This window comes from Panthera tigris, chromosome C2 (genome assembly GCF_018350195.1).
Source record: "Panthera tigris isolate Pti1 chromosome C2, P.tigris_Pti1_mat1.1, whole genome shotgun sequence".
Taxonomy (NCBI): domain Eukaryota; kingdom Metazoa; phylum Chordata; class Mammalia; order Carnivora; family Felidae; genus Panthera; species Panthera tigris.
Window position 1 is genome coordinate 59156220 of NC_056668.1, and position 23978 is coordinate 59180197.

A 23978-nucleotide genomic window follows, 5' to 3' on the forward strand; every position below is an offset into this window, starting at 1 on the left:
AATTGCAGGGGACTTTAATAATCCACTTACAACAATGGATAGATCATCTAGACAGAGGATCAATAAAGAAACAAGGGCCCTGAATGATACACTGGATCAGATGGATTTGACAGATATATTTAGAACTCCACATCCCAAAGCAAGAGAATATACTTTCTTCTCGAGTGCACATGGAACATTCTCCAAGATAGATCACATACTGGGTCACAAAACAGCCCTTCATAAGTATACAAGAATTGAGATCATACCATGCACAGTTTCAGACCACAACGCTATGAAACTTGAAATCAACCATAGGAAAAAGTCTGGAAAACCTTCAAAAGCATGGAGGCTAAAGAACACCCTACTAAAGAATGAATGGGTCAACCAGACAATTAGAGAAGAAATTAAAAAATATATGGAAACAAACGAAAATGAAAATACAACAATCCAAACGCTTTGGGATGCAGCAAAGGCAGTCCTGAGAGGAAAAGACATTGCAATCCAGGCCTATGTCAAGAAACAAGAAAAATCCCAAATACAAAATCTAACAGCACACCTAAAGGAAATAGAAGCAGAACAGCAAAGGCAGCCTAAACCCAGCAGAAGAAGAGCAATAATAAAGATCAGAGCAGAAATAAACAATATAGAATCTAAAACAACTGTAGAGCAGGCCAATGAAACCAAGAGTTGGTTTTTGAAAAAATAAACAAGATTGATAAACCTCTAGCCAGGCTTCTCAAAAAGAAAAGGGAAAGGACCCAAACATATAAAATCATGAATGAAAATGGAATGATTACAACCAATCCCTCAGAGATACAAGCAATTATCAGGGAATACTATGAAAAATTATATGCCAACAAACTGGACAACCTGGAAGAAATGGACAAATTCCTAAGCACCCACACCCTTCCAAAACTCAATCAGGAGGAAATAGAAAGCTTGAACAGACCCATAACCAGCAAAGAAATTGAATCAGTTATCAAAAATCTCCCAACAAATAAGATTCCAGGACCAGATGGCTTCCCTGGGAAATTCTACCAGACATTTAAAACAGAGATAATACCTATCCTTCTCAAGCTACTCCAAAAAAATAGAAAAGGAAGGAAAACTTCCAGACTCATTCTATGAAGCCAGTATTACTTTGATTTCCAAACCAGACAGAGACCCAGCAAAAAAAGAGAACTACAGGCCAATATCCCTGATGAATATGGATGCAAAAATTCTCAACAAGATACTATCAAATAAAATTCAACAGCATATAAAAAGAATTATTCACCATGATCAAGTGGGAGTCATTCCTGGGATGCAGGGCTGGTTCAACATTCACAAATCAATCAACGTGATACATCACATTAATAAAAGATAAGAACCATATAATCCTGGCAATCGATGCAGAAAACGCATTTGACAAAATTCAGCATCCTTAATAAAAACCCTCGAGAAAGTCGGGATAGAAGGAACATACTTACACATCATAAAAGCCATTTATGAAAAGCCCACAGCTAATATCATCCTCAATGGGGAAAAACTGAGAGCTTTTTCCCTGAGATCAGGAACATGACAGGGATGTCCACTCTCACCACGTTGTTTAACATAGTGTTGGAAGTGCTAGCATCAGCAATCAGACAACAAAAGGAAATCAAAGGTATCAAAATTGGCAAAGATGAAGTCAAGCTTTCGCTTTTTGCAGATGACGTGATATTATACATGGAAAACCTGATAGCCTCCACCAAAAGTCTGCTAGAACTGTTATATGAATTCAGGAAAGTTGCAGGATACAAAATTAATGCACAGAAATCAGTTGCATTCTTATACACTAATAATGAAGCAACAGAAAGACAGATAAAGAAACTGATCCCATTCACAATTGCACCAAGAAGCATAAAATACGTAGGAATAAATCTAACCAAAGATGTAAAAGATCTGTATGCTGAAAACTATAGAAAGCTTATGAAGGAAATTGAAGAAGATACAAAGAAATGGAAAAACATTCTGTGCTCATGGATTGGAATAAATATTGTCAAAATGTCAATACTACCCAAAGCTATCTACACATTCAATGCAATCCCAATCAAAATTGTACCAGCATTCTTCTCAAAGCTAGAACAAGCAATCCTAAAATTTGTGTGGAACCACAAAAGACCCCGAATAGCCAAAGTAATATTGAAGAAGAAGACCAATGTGGGAAGCATCACAATCCCAGACTTTAGCCTCTACTACAAAGCTGTAATCATCAAGACAGCATGGTATTGGCACAAAAACAGACACATAGACCAAAGGAATAGAATAGACTCCAGAATTGAACACACAAAAGTATGGCCAACTAATCTTTGACAAAGCAGCAAAGAATATTCAATGGAAAAAAGACAGTCTCTTTAACAAAGGGTGCTGGGGAAAATGGACAGCAACATGCAGAAGAATGAAACTAGACCACTTTCTTACACCATTCACAAAAATAAATTCAAAATGGATGAAGGACCTGAATGTGAGATAGGAAACCATCAAAGCCCTAAAAGAGAAAGTAGGAAAAACCTCTCTGACCTCAGCCGAAGCAATTTCTTACTTGACACATCCCCAAAGGCAAGGGAATTAAAAGCAAAAATGAACAATTGGGACCTCATGAAGATAAAAAGCTTCTGCACAGCAAAGGAAACAACCAACAAAACTAAAAGGCAACCGAAAGAATGAGAAAAGATATTTGCAAATGAAATATCGGACAAAGGGCTAGTATCCAAAATCTATAAAGAGCTCACCAAACTCCACACCCTAAAAACAAATAATCCAGTGAAGAAATGGGCAGAAGACATGAATAGGCACATCTCTAAGGAGACATCCAGATGGCCAACAGGCACATGAAAAGATGCTCAACATCACTCCTCATCAGGGAAATACAAATCAAAACCACACTCAGATATCACCTCACGCCAGTCAGAGTGGCCAAAATGAAGAAATCAGGAGACTATAGATGCTGGAGAGGATGTGGAGAAACGGGAACCCTCTTGCACTGTTGGTGGGAATGCAAATTGGTGCAGCCACTCTGGAAAACAGTGTGGAGGTTCCTCAAAAAATTAAAAATAGACCTACCCTATGACCCAGCAATGGCACTGCTAGGAATTTACCCAAGGGATACCGAAGTACTGATGCATAGGGGTACTTGTACCCCAATGTTTATAGCAGCACTCTGGACAATAGCCAAATTATGGGAAGAGCCTAAATGTCCATCAACTGATGAATGGATAAAGAAGTTGTGATTTATATATACGATGGAATACTATGTGGCAATGAGAAAGAATGAAATATGGCCTTTTGTAGCAACGTGGATGGAACTGCAGAGTGTTATGCTAAGTGAAATAAGTCATAGAGAAAGACAGATACCATATGTTTTCACTCCTATGTGGATCCTGAGAAACTTACCAGAAGACCATGGGGGAGGGGAAGGGGGGAAAAAAAAGTTACAGAGAGGGAAGGAAGCAAACCATGAGAGACTCTTAAAAACTGAGAATAAACTGAGGGTAGATGGGGGGTGGGAGGGAGGGGAAAGTGGATGATGGGTATTGAGGAGGGCACCTGTTGGGATGAGTACTGGGTGTTATATGGAAACCAATTTGATAATAAATTTCATGTAAAAAAAAAAAAGAGAAACAATCTAAATGGTCACTAAGAAAATGTTCAAAATGTCTGTTTAAACAGAAAGGTATAGTTATGAGCTATGAACATTTATTTATGGATATTATCTGCCATACCAGGATCCTCCTACTTCTGGCACATATAGAATTTTTGGTGAAACTGAAAGACTTTTTTTTTCCTGAAGACACTTTACTGCCACTTGTCAGAAAATTATAAAATATTCTAATATGTTAGATCCATGGTATGATTGGCACTTTCTCTAATGGGATGCCTTGCAGTGTCCAAACTGCATGGCCATAGTAGGTGGCCATGTACCACATTCTCCTCAAAATGGTAGCTCAGATACTTTCTGAGTCTCTAAATGTGAAAAGTCACTTGTCAGTCCAAATTAAGGAATTACTATGACAGAGAGAGGAGACTTTAGTAAAAAAGGGGGGATGAGAAATCAGGATAATTGGAAGCAGTTTGGCAGAATGTAGATAAAAATTTTAAAAAGGAATATGTTAATAGGTTATTATAGAGACACTTAAAAAATTTATAAGTCCTGGAAAAAAAAAGTCAAACAATGGCCTTTTCCCCTAAGTCTTTGGAAGTCTACAGCAGCCAAGGGCATGTTTGAATTTCAGAAATTCAAAGTCTCTAAAATATAGAGCTTTAACCCATGAAACATATTGAGTCAAGTAATTAACTTGAAGGCTGGTCCTGCTATTTTAACTAAATAATCACAGATAAACCCCTTGTCCTCTCTGGGCCTCAGTTTCCTCATTTGTAAAAAGGGGGCATTATTCTAAATAATCATGAAGATCTTCTTTCAGTTCTAAGTTTCTATGACTATATATTCCTATAGACCATCTAGTGAAACAAGGGGTTTCAGCACAGAATACCACTAAAAACTCAAGGGTGCCTCTCATTGTCATGTAAGCGATGAGTAATAAGTACCATGGAGTCTAGATGTCCCAGCTCCTCTTCCTTCTTGGCAGCATTTACTCTCATGTGCTCAGGTATCTTGTAGTCTGGGGCTGTCTTCAGATTGAAGTCTCCCATATACAACTGGGCCTCTTTGATGGCTTGAACATCTTTGGGATCTTCATAGTCATCCTGAGGTTTACTCTTGTACCTATCAGAAAAAAAGGCAACCCAGACACAAACTTAACAATAAAATTCAGTTTGTCCACTATATGTATATAATCAAATTCAGGCATCAAGCAAAAGTATAATTCTGAGTGTGTGGTACTACTTTTGTCCATAGCGCCCAAGCATTTTTTTTAAGTTAATGACTACAGACCTTCCACAGCTTACAATGGGGTTATGTAGCAATAAACTCATAGTTGAAAATACCATAAATTGAAAATGTATTCAATATACCTAACCTACCTAACATTATAGTCTAGCCTAGCCCACCTTAAACATTAGCCTACAGTTGGGAAAATTTATCAAATACAAAGTCCATTTTACAATAAAATGTTGAATATCTCATGTAATTTATTGACTACTGTACTGAAAGTGAAAAACAGAATGGTTGTAAATGTACTGATTGCTTATCCTCATGACCGTGTGGTTGACTTAGAGCCGTGGCTCACTGCTTCTGACCAGTATCATACTGCATACATCACTAGCCTGGGAAAATATCAAAATTCAAAGTATAGTTTCTACTGAATGCATATCACTTTCACACCATTGTAAAGCCAAAAAATCATGAGTCAAACAATCAAAACTTGCGGATGATCTGTATTCTTAAGGCACCCCAAACAAAGTAACAATGAAATAAATAAAAACCAATTACCAATTGGTGCTGAAATAATCTGAATTATTCTTAGGCTTTGGTTCACTTCTAAGTGATCTATATCAAGATGGTTATTTATTCCCTCAATAGACATTAAACCATAGAGATGGATTGGGTGTATTTTAATCACTAAAAGTTAATGTACCTTTTAAAAAATAACCTAAGTGATTGTCATTACATTATCAAAAAGAGAATCTAATTAAAAATGATATAATGAGCATATATACTTGCCTCTCTGTCCCCCCCCCCCCCGTTCCATGAAAATGATGGGTAGAGGTATTAAAGGGAATAAATCAGTAAGGCTGAGAATAAGACAGAAAGCCATGAATAAACCAGTGATAGTAATTTTAAAGTAATTTTAAAGACCAGAGAAAACTGTGGCCCAGAATATCCCTAAGGTAAGGTTATAAAAAGGATTTGATATGACCTTATTAGTAGATCATAGCCTCCTAGGAGGCCCCAAGCACAGAGCGGGCAGGTATGGAGCAGGTAATAGAATATTAGACATTATTTAGCAAAATTAATTAAAGGATTGAAAAGGAATTCCTGAACCAATTTAATCTTCTTCTCACTTTTCTCATTTCCACACATAAAAATGAGTAGCAACTTTTACACCTCAATTAAAACTAGAAGAATGAGGGGTGCCTGGGTGGCTCAGATGGTTAAGTGACCGAAACTTGGTTTTGGCTCAGGTCATGATCTCACAGTTTGTGAGATCAAGCCCTGCAAGGGCTCCAAGCTGACAGTGTGATAACTGCTTGGGATTCTCTCTCTCTCTCTCTCTCTTTTCTTCCCTGCTTCCCAAGATAAATTAAAAAAAAAAAGCATTTGTTTTTAAACTGAAGAACAAATCTCTATAGAAACTGATCTCCCTGCTTGGAAACTGCTAGTGCACCTAGGATAGGGGTTGGCACACCATTGTAGGGATCTTTATTGGAAGACCCCAACCTACATAATTTTTTAAAGTGAAGTCTGCCAGTCAACATGAACATGTACACAGAGCTTGCAGTCAGCCCTTAGGAAAACAAACATATACGATAACAGAAAACACATATTATCTAAAGTATTAATTGACAATTGTTCCTTTGTGTAAAATAGCACTAAAAGGAAGGATTAAAATTTTTAAAAGGAAAGAAAGAGAGGTAGAAGGAAAGAAAAAGGAAGGAAATGAGGTAAGAAGGAAAGGAAAGGAAAGGAAAGGAAAGAAAGGAAAGGAAAGGAAAAAAAGAAAAGAACAACCAGATACTTCTGCTTTGGCTGTGTGTGAGGGAAACATGGCCTATTTATTATTCTCATGCTATAAATTATTATTATTCTCATGCTATAAATAACTAGAAAACTGAACAAAAATTATGGAACAACTATGACATTGAAGGATAGGCAGCACAGGACTACATGCAAAAAGTGAAACAAAATAGCCAATCCTTACTGTCTCTATTTCTGCATGGAGGAAATTAGCAAACTATGGAATAGTGTTGAGATCCCAAATATTAGTCCAGTAATCTCACTGATTAAGGATACAAAGTTCAGAGTTCAGAGAGGCCAGAGTGGTTAGAATTTTGCGGGAAAAATATTAGAGCTACAAACAAAATAATGCCTTCAGAAATTCACATAGAGTTCTCTTGAGTTTTTGGCCAAGTATTAACCTATACATGTGTAATGTAAAACATCATAAAGATAAGTAAAGAACATCTAGGGAAAGTACAATTACTGGGAAATTATGAAACAAATAATTCTCATAATTTACACATTGCTGGAAATCACTCATGAATTCATCAGCTGGAGAGACCTTGTAAGGTAGGGAACATTCAGTAGAGATCCTTTAAAAAGTCATGCCTTCAAAGTGGGAAAAATAAAAGATCTAGACAGTGTCATCAATCACTCTGTCCTCATTGCCATTTATATACAACTACACCAAGGAACACAAAAATATACATTCTTTCTCAAGCACACATGGAATTTTCATGAAGACAGACTTTATGCAGGCCCATACAACTCTCAATAAATTTATAAGAATTTAAATCATGCAAACTATTTTCTGTGACCACAAAAGAATTATATTGGAAATAAAAAATATTTCTTTAAACCTCTGAATATTTGGAAATTTAACAGCATACTTAAACCACAGCCAACAAGAAATCACAAGAGATATTAGAAAATATTTTGGGAGGAATAGAGATCCTGGGAAGATGGCAGCATAGGAGGACACTGGGCTCACGGCGCGTCCTGCTGATCACTTAGATTCCACCTACACCTGCCTAAATAACCCAGAAAACCGCCAGAAGAATAGCAGAACAGAGTCTCCGGAGCCAAGCGCATACGAGAGGCCCACGGAAGAGGGTAGGAAGGGTAGAGAGGCGGTGCGTGCTCCACGGACTGGAGGGAGGGAGCTGGGCTGGAGGGGTGGCCTGCCGGCCAAGCAGAGCCCCCGAGTTTGGCTTGCAAAAGCGGAGGGGCCAGACGGAGTGTGTTCCGACAGCAAGCAGGACTTGACATCTGGAAGGTTATAAGCTAACAGCTCTGCTCGGAGAACAGGAGGGCTGGAGGACAATGGGAGGGAGAGTTGTTGAGCCCTGGACAACAGAGCTCAGCTTGGCGGAGAACAAAGGCGCTGGGAAGCGACATCTCCCTCGCCCATCCCCCAGCCAAAATCCCAAAGGGAACCAGTTCCTGCCAGGGAACTTGCTTGCACCGCGCAAACACCCAATGCTGTGCTTCTGTGGATCCATCCCTCTGGCGGGTCTGGCTCCCTCCCAGTGCCGCAGGGCCCCTCCCGAAGCGGATCTCTGAAGGAAAAGTGAGCTGAGACTGCCCCTCCCACCCCTGTGCACCTTGCCGATCCACCCCAGCTAATACACCAGATCCCCAGCACCACAAGTCTGGCAGTGTGCAAGTAGCCCAGATGGGCCACACCACCCCACAGTGAATCCTGCCCCTAGGAGAGGGGAAGAGAAGGCATACACCAGTCTGACTGTGGCCCCAGCGGTGGGCTGGGGGCAGATGTCAGGTCTGACTGCGACTCCGCCCACCAGCTCCAGTTATACACCACAGCACAGGGGAAGTGCCCTGCAGGTCCGCACCACTCCAGGGACTATCCAAAATGACGAAACGGAAGAATTCCCCTCAAAAAAACCTCCAGGAAATAACAGCTAACGAACTGATCAAAAACGATTTACACAATATAACAGAAAGTGAATTTAGAATAATAGTCATAAAATTAATCGCTGGCCTTGAAAACAGTATAAAGGACAGCAGAGAATCTCTTGCTACAGAGATCAAGGGACTAAGGAACAGCCAGGAAGAGCTCAAAAATGCTATCAATGAGCTGCAAAATAAAATGGAGACAACCACGGCTTGGATTGAAGAGGCAGAGGAGAGAATAGGTGAACTAGAAGATAAAATTATGGAAAAAGAAGAAGCTGAGAAAAAGAGAGATAAAAAAATCCAGGAGTATGAGGGGAAAATTAGAGAACTAAGTGATGCACTAAAGAGAAATAATCTATGCATACTTGGTATTCCAGGGGAGGAAGAGAGAGGGAAAGGTGCTGAAGGTGTACTTGAAGAAATAATAGCTGAGAACTTCCCTGATCTGGGGAAGGAAAAAGGCATTGAAATCCAAGAGGCACAGAGAACTCCCTTCAGACGTAACTGGAATCAATCTTCTGCATGACATATCATAGTGAAACTGGCAAAATACAAGGATAAAGAGAAAATTCTGAAAGCAGCTAGAGATAAACGTGCTCTAACATATAAAGGGAGACCTATAAGACTCGTGACTGATCTCTCTACTGAAACTTGGCAGGCCAGAAAGGAATGGCAGGAGATCTTCAATGTGATGAACAGAAAAAAAAATATGCAACTGAGAATCCTTTATCCAGCAAGTCTGAACAGAAAAAATATGCAACCGAGAATCCTTTATCCAGCAAGTCTGTCATTTAGAACAGAAGGGGTGATAAAGGTCTTCCCAAACAAAAACTGAAGGAATTCATCACCACTAAACCAGCCACACAAGAGATCCTAAGGGGGATCCTGTGAGACAAAGTACCAGAGACATTGCTACAAGCATGAAACCTTGAGACATCACAATGACTCTAAACCCATATCTTTCTATAATAACGCTGAATGTAAATGGACTAAATGCGCTAACCAAAAGACATAGGGTATCAGAATGGATAAAAAAACAAGACCCATCTATTTGCTGTCTACAAGAGACTCATTTTAGACCTGAGGACACCTTCAGATTGAAAGTGAGGGGATGGAGAACTATTTATCATGCCACTGGAAGTCAAAAGAAAGCTGGAGTAGCCATACTTATATCAGACGAACTGGACTTTAAATTAAAGGCTGTAACAAGAGATGAAGAAGGGCATTATATAATAATCACAGGGTCTATCCATCAGGAAGAGCTAACAATTATAAATGTCTATGTGCCAAATACAGGGGCCCCCAAATATATAAAACAATTACTAGGATAAGCAACCTTATTGATAAGAATGTGGTAATTGCAGGGGACTTTAACACTCCACTTACAGAAATGGATAGATCATCTAGACACACAGTCAATAAAGAAACAAGGGCCCTGAATGATACATTGGATCAGATGGACTTGACAGATATATTGAGAACTCTGCATCCCAAAGCAACAGAATATACTTTCTTCTCGAGTGCACATGGAACATTCTCCAAGATAGATCACATACTAGGTCACAAAACAGCACTTCATAAGTATACAAGAATTGAGATCATACCATGCATACTTTCAGAGCACAATGCTATGAAGCTTGAAATTAACCACAGGGAAAAGTCTGGAAAACCTCCAAAAGCATGGAAGTTAAAGAACACCCTACTAAAGAATGAATGGGTCAACCAGGCAATTAGAGAAGAAATTAAAAAATATATGGAAACAAATGAGAATGAAAACACAACAATCCAAACGCTTTGGGATGCAGCAAAGGCAGTCCTGAGAGGAAAAGACATTGCAATCCAGGCCTATGTCAAGAAACAAGAAAAATCCCAAATACAAAATCTAACAGCACACCTAAAGGAAATAGAAGCAGAACAGCAAAGGCAGCCTAAACGCAGCAGAAGAGAAATAATAAGGATAAGAGCAGAAATAAACAATATAGAATCTAAAAAAAAAACTGTAGAGCAGATCAACGAAACCAAGAGTTGGTTTTTTGAAAAAATAAACAAAATTGATAAACCTCTAGCCAGGCTTCTCAAAAAGAAAAGGGAAAGGACCCAAATAGATAAAATCATGAATGAAAATTAAATGATTACAACCAATTCCTCAGAGATACAAGCAATTACCAGGGAATACTATGAAAAATTATATGCCAACAAACTGGACAACCTGGAAGAAATGGACAAATTCCTAAGCACCCACACGCTTCCAAAACTCAATCAGGAGGAAATAGAAAGCTTGAACAGACCCATAACCAGCAAAGAAATTGAATCAGTTATCAAAAATCTCCCAACAAATAAGAGTCCAGGACCAGATGGCTTCTCAGGGGAGTTCTACCAGACGTTTAAAGCAGAGATAATACCTATCCTTCTCAAGCTACTCCAAAAAATAGAAAGGGAAGGAAAACTTCCAGACTCATTCTATGAAGCCAGTATTACTTTGATTCCTAAACCAGACAGAGACCCAGTAAAAAAAGAGAACTACAGGCCAATATCCCTGATGAATATGGATGCAAAAATTCTCAATAAGATACTAGCAAATCGAATTCAACAGCATATAAAAAGAATTATTCACCATGATCAAGTGGGAGTCATTCCTGGGATGCAGGGCTGGTTCAACATTCACAAATCAATCAACGTGATACATCACATTAATAAAAGAAAAGATAAGAACCATATGATCCTGGCAATGGATGCAGAAAAGGCATTTGAGAAAATTCAACATCCTTTCTTAATAAAAACCCTCGAGAAAGTCGGGATAGAAGGAACATACTTACACATTATAAAAGCCATTTATGAAAAGCCCACAGCTAATATCATCCTCAATGGGGAAAAACTGAGAGCTTTTTCCCTGAGATCAGGAACATGACAGGGATGTCCACTCTCACCACTGTTGTTTAACATAGTGTTGGAAGTTCTAGCATCATCAATCAGAAAACAAAAGGAAATCAAAGGCATCAAAATTGGCAAAGATGAAGTTCAGCTTTCACTTTTTGCAGATGACATGATATTATACATGGAAAATCCGATAGACTCCACCAGAAGTCTGCTAGAAATGATACATGAATTCAGCAAAGTTGCAGGATACAAAATCAATGTACAGAAATCAGTTGCATTCTTATACACTAATAATGAAGCAACAGAAAGACAGATAAAGAAACTGATCCCATTCACAATTGCACCAAGAAGCATAAAATACCTAGGAATAAATCTAACCAAAGATGTAAAAGATCTGTATGCTGAAAACTATAGAAAGCTTATGAAGGAAGTTGAAGAACATATAAAGAAATGGAAAAACATTCCGTGCTCATGGATTGGAAGAATAAATATTGTCAAAATGTCAATACTACCCAAAGCTATCTACACATTCAATCCAATCCCAATCAAAATTGTACCAGCATTCTTGTCGAAACTAGAACAAGCAATCCTAAAATTCATATGGAACCACAAAAGGCCCCGAATAGCCAAAGTAATTTTGAAGAAGAAGACCAAAGCAGGAGGTATCACAATCCCAGACTTTAGCCTCTACTACAAAGCTGTAATCATCAAGACAGCATGGTGTTGGCACAAAAACAGACACATAGACCAATGGGATAGAATAGAAACCCCAGAACTAGACCCACAAACGTATGGCCAACTAATCTTTGACAAAGCAGGAAAGAACATCCAATGGAAAAAAGACAGTCTCTTTAACAAAGGGTGCTGGCAGAACTGGACAGCAACATGCAGAAGATTGAAACTAGACCACTTTCTCACACCATTCACAAAAATAAACTCAAAATGGATGAAGGACCTGAATGTGAGATCGGAAACCATCAAAACCCTAGAGAAGAAAGCAGGAAAAGACCTCTCTGACCTCAGCCGTAGCAGTTTCTTACTTGACACATCCCCAAAGGCAAGGGAATTAAAAGCAAAAATGAATTACTGGGACCTTATGAAGGTAAAAAGCTTCTGCACAACAAAGGAAACAACCAACAAAACTAAAAGGCAACCAACGGAATGGGAAAAGATATTTGCAAATGATATATTGGACAGAGGGCTAGTATCCAAAATCTATAAAGAACTCACCAAACTCCACACCCTAAAAACAAATAATCCAGTGAAGAAATGGGCAGAAGACATGAATAGGCACATCTCTAAGGAGACATCCAGATGGCCAACAGGCACATGAAAAGATGCTCAACGTCGCTCCTCATCAGGGAAATACAAATCAAAACCACACTCAGATATCACCTCACGCCAGTCAGAGTGGCCAAAATGAAGAAATCAGGAGACTATAGATGCTGGAGAGGATGTGGAGAAACGGGAACCCTCTTGCACTGTTGGTGGGAATGCAAATTGGTGCAGCCACTCTGGAAAACAGTGTGGAGGTTCCTCAAAAAATTAAAAATAGACCTACCCTATGACCCAGCAATAGCACTGCTAGGAATTTACCCAAGGGATACCGGAGTACTGATGCATAGGGGCACTTGTACCCCAATGTTTATAGCAGCACTCTGGACAATAGCCAAATTATGGGAAGAGCCTAAATGTCCATCAACTGATGAATGGATAAAGAAATTGTGGCTTATATACACAATGGAGTACTACGTGGCAATGAGAAAGAATGAAATATGGCCTTTTGTAGCAACATGGATGGAACTGGAGAGTGTGATGCTAAGTGAAATAAGCCATACAGAGAAAGAAAGATACCATATGTTTTCACTCTTAGGTGGATCCTGAGAAACTTAACAGAAATCCATGGGGGAGGGGAAGGAAAAAAAAAAAGGGAGGTTAGAGTGGGAGAGAGCCAAAGCATAAGAGACTCTTAAAAACTGAGAACACACACACACACACACACACACACACACACACACAAAGAACAAAAAAAAAAAAAAACAAAACTGAGAACAAACTGAGGGTTGACGGGGGGTGGAGGGAGGGGAGGGTGGGTGATGGGTATTGAGGAGGGCACCTTTTGGGATGAGCACTGGGTGTTGTATGAAAACCAATTTGATAATAGACTTCATATATATATAAAAAAAAAAGAAAATATTTTGGAATGAATAATGGTAAAGATACATCAGAACTGGCGAAATGTACCTCAGTGTTTCATTTATACTTTAAATTTATACTTCCATTTATACTGTAAATGCTCATAATTATAAAAGAATTAAAGTATAAGATCAAAGCTTATAGCCTAAACTTTAAGAAGAATTAACTAAGCCCAAATTAATTAGAATAAAGGAAATGACATGGAAAGCTGACAAGCAATAGTTCTAAAAATCTATGACCAAAAGTTAGCTCCTTGAAAGGATTAATAAAATTGATAAATCTTTGGCTGGAATGACCAAGAAAAAGACAATACAAATTCATGAAATCAAGAATAAAACAGGGGACAACAGATACTAAAGAAACTAAAATAATAAGGCAACAGTATGAATTATTTTATGCCAAAAAATTTGATAACCTAGATGAAATTCACAAATTCCTTGAAAGACACAAATTACCTAAAGTGATCCAAGAGGAAATCCAAAATCTGAATAGCACTATAACAATGAAAAATTGGAATTTGCATTTATGAAGTTCTCTCAAAGAATATTCCATGTCTAGATGCCTTCACTGGTAAATTCTATCAAATATTTAAGAAATCAATCATATTAAGCCTACACAAAGTCTTCCAGAAAATAGAAGGAAAACTTCTCATCTCATTGTATGAAACCAGTATTATCCTGATAACAAACCAGAAAAGATATTACGTAACAATGAAACTAGAGACCAATATTCTTCATTTAAAAAGACACAAAAGCCCTTTAAAAATGCCAGCAAATCAAATGCATTTTGGAAAATATCAAAAGCCTATTTTCCTGTTTATTAAGATATGATCAACACATAACATTGTATTAGTTTAGGGTGTGCAATGTCATGATTTCATACATGTATCTATTACAAAATGTTTGCCACAGTAAGTTAACATTGATCCATACAGTTACAATTTTTTTCTTGTGAAGAAAACTTTTTTTTTAAATGTTTTTATTTATCTTTGAGACAGAGAGAAAGAGAGTGTGTGAGCAGAGGAGGGGCAGAGAGAGAGGGAGACACAGAATCTGAAACATCTCCAGGCTCCGAGCTGACAGCACAGAGTCCGACTAGGGGCTCAAACTCACAAACCGTGAGATCACGACCTGAGCTGAAGTCAGATGCTTAACCAACTGAGCCACCCAGGCATCCCTTGTGATGAGAACTTTTAAGACCTACCTTCTTAGCAACTTTCAAATATACAATACACTATTGGTAACTACAGTCATGATATTGTAGACTACATCTCCAGAACTTATTTATCTTATAACTGGAAGTTTGTACCATTTGACTACCTTCATCCATTTCTCCATCCCCAACTCCCCACCTCTAGCAATCACCAATCTGTCCTGTTTCAATGAGTTCAGATTTGTTAGATTGAACATATAAGGAAGATCATACAGTTTTTATTTTCCTCTGACTTATTTCACTTAGTATATGCCCTCAAAGTCCATTTGTATCATTGCAAATGGAAGCATTTCTCTCTTTTTAAGGCTAAATAATACTCCATCATATATATGTGTCATAACTTCTTTATCCACTCAACCATTAAAGGAGACTTAGGTTGTTTCCGTTTCTCAACTATTGTTATTAATGCTTCAATAAACATGGTAGTGCAGATATCTCTTCAAAGTCCAATTTTCATTTTCTTTGGCTATATATCCATAAGTGAGATTGCTGGACCATGTGGTAGTCTTATTTTTAATTGTTTTAGGAAATTCCATACTGTTTTCCATAGTGGCTGCACAAATTTATGTTTTCATCAACAGTGTACAAGCTTTCCTTTTCTCCACATTTTTGCCAATGCTTATCTCTTATCTTTTTGATAATAGGTATTCAACAGGTGTGAGGTAATATCTTGTTGTGATTTTGATTTGCATTTCCCTGATGATTAGTGATGTTCAGCACCTCTCCATGTATATGATGGCCTTTTGTAGGTCTCTTTTGAAAACTGTCCACATAAGTCCTCTGCCCACATTTAAATCTGTTTGGGTTTTGGGTGGGTTTTTGTTGTTGTTGTTTTGTTTTGTTTGTTTATTTTGTTGCTATTAAGTTGTAAGAGTTCTCTATATATTTTGGATATTAACTCCTTATCACATGTATGATTGTGAATACATTCCCTAAGTTGCCCTTTCATTTTTTTGATGGTTGCCTTCACTGTAGAGAAGCTTTTTAGTTTGTTGTAGTTGCACTTATTTATTTTCATTTTTGTTGCCTTTGCTTTTGGTGTCAAACCTAAAAAATCATTGACAAGACCAATGTTGAGGGTCTTACCATCTAGACTTTCTTCTAGGAGTTTTATGGTTTCAGGTCTTACATTCAAGTTGTTAATTCATTTTTCATTGATTTTCATGTTATGGTGAGAGACACTGGTCCAGTGTTATTCTTTTGTATGTGGCAGTTCAGTTTTCCCAACACCATTTACTGGAAAGACTGTCCTTTCCCCATTATATATTCTTGGTTCCTTGTCATAAACTGACCACATACAAATGGGTTTATTTCTGGTCTCTATTCTATTTAATTGAATGTCTGTTTTTATGCTGATGTCATACTGTTTTGATTGCTATAGCTCTGTAATATAGTTTGAAGTCAAGGAGTATATTTCTAGTTTTGTTTTTATTTCTCAAGATGGCTTTGGCTATTCAGGGTCTTTTGTGGTTCTGTGCAATATTTTAGGATTTCTTTTACTATTTCTGTGAAAATGCCTTTGGAATTTTGATAGTGATTGCTGAAGCTATAAATTCCTTTGGATAGTATGGACATTTTAACAATATTAAGATGCTTCATGCACGAAATATCTTTCCATTTATTTATGTCTTCTTCAATTTCTTTCAAAGTGTACTGATATTTCATTTCCTTTGTTAAATTTATTCCTATGTATTTATTCTTTTTGATGCCATTGTGATGGAATTGTTTTCCTAATTTCTCTGAGAGTTCATTGTTAATGTATAGAAACACTGATTTTTATATATTTATTTTATCTTGCCACTTTACTGAATTCATTTATTAGTTCTAATGGTATTTTTGTGGAGTCTTTAGGAGATATATATATAGATAGATAGATAGAGATATAGATATATAGATATAGATATATAGATATATAGATATAGATATATAATGTCATCTGCAAATAGAAAGATGTACTTCTTCCTTCCTAATTTTGATTTTTCCCCCTAACTGTTCTAACTATGACTTATACTACTGTGTTAAAAACAAGTAGCAAGAGTGAACATCTTTGTTCCTGATTTCAGAAGGAAAGCTTTCAGATTTTTGCCATTGAGTATGATGTTAGCTGACAGCTTGTCATATTGTGGCCTTTATTTTGCTGAGATATATTTCTGCTATATCAAATTTGGTGAGAATTTTTATCATGAGTAGATGTTGAATTTTGTTAAATGCTTTTTCTCCATCTATTGAGATGATTATATGATTTTTGATGGCTTGCACAAGCACAAAGTTCTGAGAGACAACTGAGCTCAGGCCAGGTTGATATAATCCAAGATGTCAATAGAGGAAGACCTTGAACCCATATCTTCCACAGACACACCAAATCTACACTTACTTATAAAGCAATTCCTTCTGAAGAAGAACTGAGGACTCACTTAACAGCTTCTACACAATAAAAGATATACCACAGAGAGAACAGCAAGAGACATGAAGACACAGTAACAAAGGGAACTTTGCTTTGTTGAATGTTAATTGGCCATATAGTTGTGGTTTCATATCTGGGTTTTCTATTCTGTTCTATTTGTGTGTGTGTGTGTGCCAGTACCATACTGTCTTGATCACTACAGCTTTGTAATATAACTTGAAGTCTGGAATTGTGATGCCTTCAGCTTTGCTTTTTTTTTTTTTTTTCCAAGATTGCTTTGGCTATTTGGGGTCTTTTGTGTTTCTATACAAATTTTAGAATTTTTCTAGCTCTGTGAAAAATGCTGGTGGTATTTTGGTAGAGATTGCATTAAAGGTGTAGATTGCTTTGGGTAGTGTCATATTTTAACAATATTTATTCTTCCAATCCATAAGCATGGAATGTTTTTCCATATCTTTGTGTCATCTTCAATTCCTTTTATCAATGTTTTTAGTTTTCAGAGTACAGATATTTTGCCTCTTTGGTTAGGTTTATTCCTAGGTATCTTATGGTTTTTAGTGCAATTGTGAATGGGACTAATTCCTTGATTTCTCTTTCTGCTGCTTCATTATTGGTATATAGAAATGAAACAGATTTCTGTACATTGATTTTTGATCCTGCAACTTTGCTAAATTCATATATTAGTTCTAGAAATTTTTAGGTAGAGTCTTTAGGGTTTTCTATACAGATTATCATGTCATCTGCAAATAGTGAAAGTATGACTTCTTCCTAGCCAATTTGGATGTCTTTTATTTCTTTGTGTTGTCTGACTGCTGTGGCTAGAAATTTAACAAAACAAACAAAACAAACAAACATAGGTGAGAAAAAGAGGAAAACCAAGAAACAGACTCTTAACTATAGAGAACAAACTGATGGTTACCAGAGGGGAGGTAGATGGAGGGATGGGTTAATTAGGTGATTGGGATTAAGGAGGGCATTAATGGTGATTAATGGGTTAATTAAGGAGGACACTTGTTGTGATAAGTGCCAGGTGTTGTATGTAAATGTTGAATCACCATATTGTACACCTGAAACCAATATTACACTGTGTTAACCAGCTGGAATTTAAAGAAAAACTTGGAAGAAAATAAAAACTACTACAGGCTAATATCCCTGATGAACACAGATACAAAAATCCTCAAGTAAATATTAGCAAACTGAATTCAACAATACATTAAAAGGATATTCACCAAGACCAAGTAGGATTTATTTTGAGGATGCAAGGATGGTTCTATATTCACAAACTAATCAATGTCATTCACCACATTAGCAAAATAAAGTATAAAAATCATATGATCATCTCAATAGGTACATAAAAAGCATCTGACAAAATTCACCATCCACTCATGATAAGAACTCTAAACAAAGTGACTGCAGAGGGAACATACCTTTACATAATAAAGGTATATATGAAAAAGCCATGGCTAACATCATACTCAATGGTAAAAAACTGAGAGCTTTTCCTCCAGGATGAGGAACAAGAGAGAGAGATATCCCCTCTCAGCCCTTTTATTCAGCATAGTACTGGAAGTCCTAACCACAGCACTCATATAAGAAAAAAGAAAATGTATCTAAATTGGTAAGGAAGAAGCAAAACTGTCACTATTTGCAGATGATACGATACTATACATAGAAAACCCTCAAAACTCCATCAAAAAACTATTAGAAGTAATAAGTGAATTTAATAAAGCCACAGGATACAAAATTAATATGGAGGAATTTGTTGCATTTTTATACATTAATAACAAATTATCAGAAAGAGAAATTAAGAAAACACTCCATGAGGGTGTAAATGAAAAGAATTATCATGCACTCTTGGTAAGAACGCAAATTGGTGCAACCACTGTGGAAAATAGTATGGATGTTCCTCAAAAAAAATAGAAATACCTTATAATTAAATAATTCCACTACTGGGTATTTACCCAAAGAAAACAAGACACTAATTTAAAAAGATATAGGCAACCCTAAATTTATTGCAGTATTATTTACAAAAAAAAATATGGCAGCAACCTAAGTGTCCATCCATAGATGATGGATTAATTGGTACCATATATATATAAACACACACACACACACACACACACACACACACACACACCACATACAAGAGAATATTACTCAGCTATAAAAAAGAATGCGATCTTGCCATTTCCAACAACACAGATGGACCTAGAGGGTATTATGCTAAATGAAATAAGTCAGACAGAGAAAGACAGATATATGATATCACTTCTATGTGGAATCTAAAAACCAAATGTACAAAAAACAACAAAAAAGCAAAAACAGGTCCATAAGTACAGAAAACAAACTATGGTTACCAGAGCAGACAGGGGTAGGGAACTGAGAAAATAGGTGAATGGGAGTGGTAGGTACAGGCTTGCAGTTATGGAATGTATAAGCTACAGGGATGAAAGTTACAACATGGGCAATACAGTCAATGGTGTTGTAATAGTGTATGGTGACAGATAGTAGCTACACCTATGAGCACTGCATAATGTATAGAGTTGTTGAATCGCTATGTCGTACACCGGAGTGTGTCAACCACACTTCAGGTAAAAAATAAGGATTAAACAGAATTAGCATATCAGACCCAGCAAATCCACTCCTAGGTATCTATCCAAGAGAATTGAAAACACATGTCTACTCAAAAGTTACACAAATGTTAACAGTAGCAATATTCATAATCGTGAAACGGTAGAAATAACCTAAATGTGTTTCCACTGATGAACTGATAAATATGACATGGATTATTTATTATTCATAAAAAGGAATGAAGTATTGAGGTGCCTGCATGGTTCAGTCAGTTAAGTGTCTGACTCTTGATTATTGGCTCAGGTCATGATCCACAGTTTGAGAGTTCAAATCCTGCCTCAGGCTCTGTGCTGACAGCATGGAGCCTGCTTGGGATTTTGTCTCCCTCTCTTTCTGCCCCTCTTCCCCGATCTCTCTCTCTCAAAATAATAAACATTAAAAATATTATTAAAAAAGAGGAGTGAGGCATACATGTTACAACATGGATGAAATAAAAAGATGTACTAAGTGAAAAAAGCCAGTCACAAAGACCACAGAACCCATTATATATATAATTTCCAGAATAGACAAATCTATAGAGACCAAAAGTAGTTGCTTAGGGCTAAGAATGGGAGTTTGTGAAAATGGAGAGTGAATGCTAATGAGTAGGGTTTTGTGGGGTGGGGGGGCAGATAACGATATTAGAAAATAGTGATAATGGTTATGAAAGTCTGAATATACAAAAAAACCCACATTGAATTGGACAGGAAATGAGCAAATTGTATGATATGTAAATTATATCTCCATAAAGTTGCTATAAAAAATTAGGAAATACAGATAAGAAAAAAGAAAAAAACACCTGTAAGGTCCATAATCCTATCACTCCCAAATTATACTGTTGCCCTATGTGCTTTTTCATTAATAATATAGTGTAAACATCTTTCCATGTCAATTAACCCACCTCAACATAAAACAAAAGAGAGAGAGAGAGAGAGAGAGAGAGATTGAGTCTAGACCAGGGTGAACATCTCCTACATGAGAAGACACTCCATAAAGACTGGGAGAGATGGCTGTTTTATCTAATGTGCAGAAACCAACACGTGGAGTCAAGGACAATGAAGAAACAGAAAAATATGTTCCAAAACAAAAGAACAAGATAAAACTCTAGAAAAAGACCTTAATGAAATAAAGAAAAGTGATTTACCTGATAAAGAGTTTAATATAATGTTTATAAAGACACTCACCGAGGTCGGGAAAACAACGTATAAACAAAGTGAATATTTCAGCAAAGTGATAGAAAACATAAGAAAGCACCAAATAGAAAACATGGAGGTGAAGAATACAATAATTGAACTGAAACATTTACAAATGGTGTTCAACACCAAACTAGATCAAGCAGAAGAAAAGACTGATAAAGTCAAAGACAGAGCAGTGGAATTCATCTAATCAGAGGAGCAAAAGAAAAAAGAATTAAAAAGAGTAAAGATAAGTTAAGGGACTTATGAGACATCATCAAACAAATTAATATGCACATTATAGGGGTCCCAAAAAGAGAAAGGTGAGCAGAAGTCTTATTCAAAGAAAGAATGGCTGAGGGGTACCTGGGTGGCTCAGTCAGTTGAGCATCCAGCTTCAGCTCAGGTCATGATCTCACAGTTCATGGATTGGAGCCCTGCATCAGGCTCTACACTGGCAGTGAGGTGCCTACTTGTGATTCTCTCTCTCTCTCCCTCTCTCTGCCACTCCCCGACTTGTGCTCTTTCTCAAAATAAATAAATACACTTTAAAAATTAAAAAGAAAGAAAGAATGGCTGAAAAATTCTTTAACCTGGGGAAAGAAATAGACCTCCAGATCCAGGATGCCCAGAAAGTTTAAAACAAATAAATCCAAAAAGACCCATGCCAAAACACAGTATAATAAATTGTCAAAAATTAAAGACAAGGAGAAAATCTTTTTAAAACAGCAAGAGAAATACAAATTTTTACATATAAAGGAAGCCCTATAAGACTATAAGCAGATTTTTAACAGAAACTTTGTAGGCCAGAAGGGAGTGGCAGGATAAATTCAAGATGCTAAAAGAAAAAGACTGTCAACCAAAAATAACCTAACAAGCAAAGTTATCCTTCAGCATTGGGGAAATAGAGTTTTTCAGACAAAGAAATGTTGAAGAAGTTCATCACCACTAGCCCAACCTTTTAAGAAATGCTAAAGGCATTTCTTCTACCTGAAGTAAAAGGACACTAACTAGTAATAGGAAAACATATATAAGTATAAATTTCATTGATAAAGGCAGATATATAGTTAAATTCAGAACTTTAATGTTTTAATGGTGGTAGGTAAATCACTTATCAATTTAGTATAAAGGTTAAAAGACAAAAAATATTTAAAAATAACAATAACTACAATGGTTTGTTAATGGATATATAGGGTAAAGATGTGAACTGTGATATTAAAAACAAAGTGTTGGGGGGTGTTAAACATACAGTTTTAACATGTGTTCAAAGTTTTTATCAGGTTAAAATACACCAATATGTTTTATGTTAAGTCTCACAGTAACCACAAAGCAAAAACCTATAATAGATACAAACAGCATAAAGAGAAGGTATCCAAGCATACAACAACAGTGAGGTCATCCAGGCAAAAAAATCAATAAGGAAATATGGGACTTAAATGACATGTTAGACCAGATGGACTTAACACATATTTACAGACATTCTATTCAATAGTGGCAGAATACACATTCTTAAATGCACATGCAACATTCCCTAGGATAAATCATATTAGGCCACAAAACAAGTCTTAATTAATTTAAGAAACCTAAAATCATATCAAATATCTTATCTAAGCACAACGGTATAAATTAGAAATCAATTACAAGAAGGAAACTTTAGAATTCATAAATATCTGGAGATTAAACAATGCACTCCGAACAACCAAAGAAAACATCAAAAGAGAAATCAAAAATGCCTTGTAATAAGTGAAAATAGAAATACAACATACCTAAACTTACAGGATTCAAGAAGAGCAGTTCTAACAAGGAAGTTTATAGTGATAAATGCATACATCAAGAAACAAGAGAAATCTTAAATAACCAATTTAACCTTATACCTCAAGAAACTAGAAAAAAAAGCACAAAGTGAATGGAAAGAAAGAAATAACAAAACTCAGAGCAGAAATAAATGACATGAGATTTAAGAGACAGTAGGAGAGATCAATGAAACTAAGAGTGGGGTATTTTTTAAGATATAAAAAAATTGACTAACTTTTAGCTGGACTCATCAAAGAAAGAACTTAAATAAAATCAGAAATCAAGAAGGAGATATTACAACTGATACCACAGAAACACAAAGGATCCTAAGAGACTACTATGAATAATTATACACCACCAAATTGGACCACCTAAAGAAATGAAGAAGTTCCTAAAAATATACAACCTATCAAGACCAAATCATGAAGAAACAGAAAACCTGAGCAGATCAATTACTAGTAAAAAGATTGAATCAGTAATCAAAAACCTCCCCACAAACAAAAGCCCAGGACCATATGGCTTCAATGATGAGTTCTGTCAAATGTTTAAAGAATTAATAAAAATTCTGCTCAAACTCTTCCAAAAATAAGAAAAGAGGAGGGAAGAGTTACAATTTTTTTATGAGGCCAGCATTACCCTGATACCAAAACCAGACAAGAATACTACAAAAAAAAAAAAAAAAAATTCCAGCAATATTTTTAAAAGGAGAATACACCATGATCAAGTGAAATTTATCCTAGGAATGCTGATTTAACATTTGATATCAGTAACAGTGACTCACAATATTAAAGAATAAAAATTTTAAAGCATATGATCATCTCAGTATGCATATAAGAATTATTTGATAAAATTCAATACTTATCCTTGATAAAAATAATAAATTAATTTTTTTCAATAAACTAAGAACAAAAGGGAATTTCATCAATCTGATACTGTGCTTCTAAAGAGCTGATATCACATTTCATAAAGAAAGACTTAATGTTTCTCCTTAGATTAGAAAAAAGACAAGGATGTTTTTACCCCACCATTTTTATTGTATGCATTGTACAATATCATTGTACATATGCATTGTAGTGCATATCCTAGACAGCACAATGAGTCAAAAAATAAAAGACAGAGATTGGAAAGGAAGAATCTGTTTTACTCACATACAACATGACCATGAAGTTACTAG

General features: G+C 36.4%; 1 protein-coding gene across 7 annotated transcripts in view; it reads right to left on the reverse strand.

The window, feature by feature from the left end:
• The window catches only part of CFAP44 (cilia and flagella associated protein 44), a 158714-nt gene that overhangs the window by 43097 nt on the left and 91639 nt on the right, over positions 1-23978 (reverse strand). For all 7 annotated transcript variants that reach the window (XM_042998754.1, XM_042998752.1, XM_042998753.1 and 4 more), the window contains exon 25: positions 4549-4726. In XM_042998754.1, the coding sequence (XP_042854688.1) occupies positions 4549-4726 (178 nt within the window). The remainder of the gene's footprint in view (positions 1-4548; positions 4727-23978) is intronic.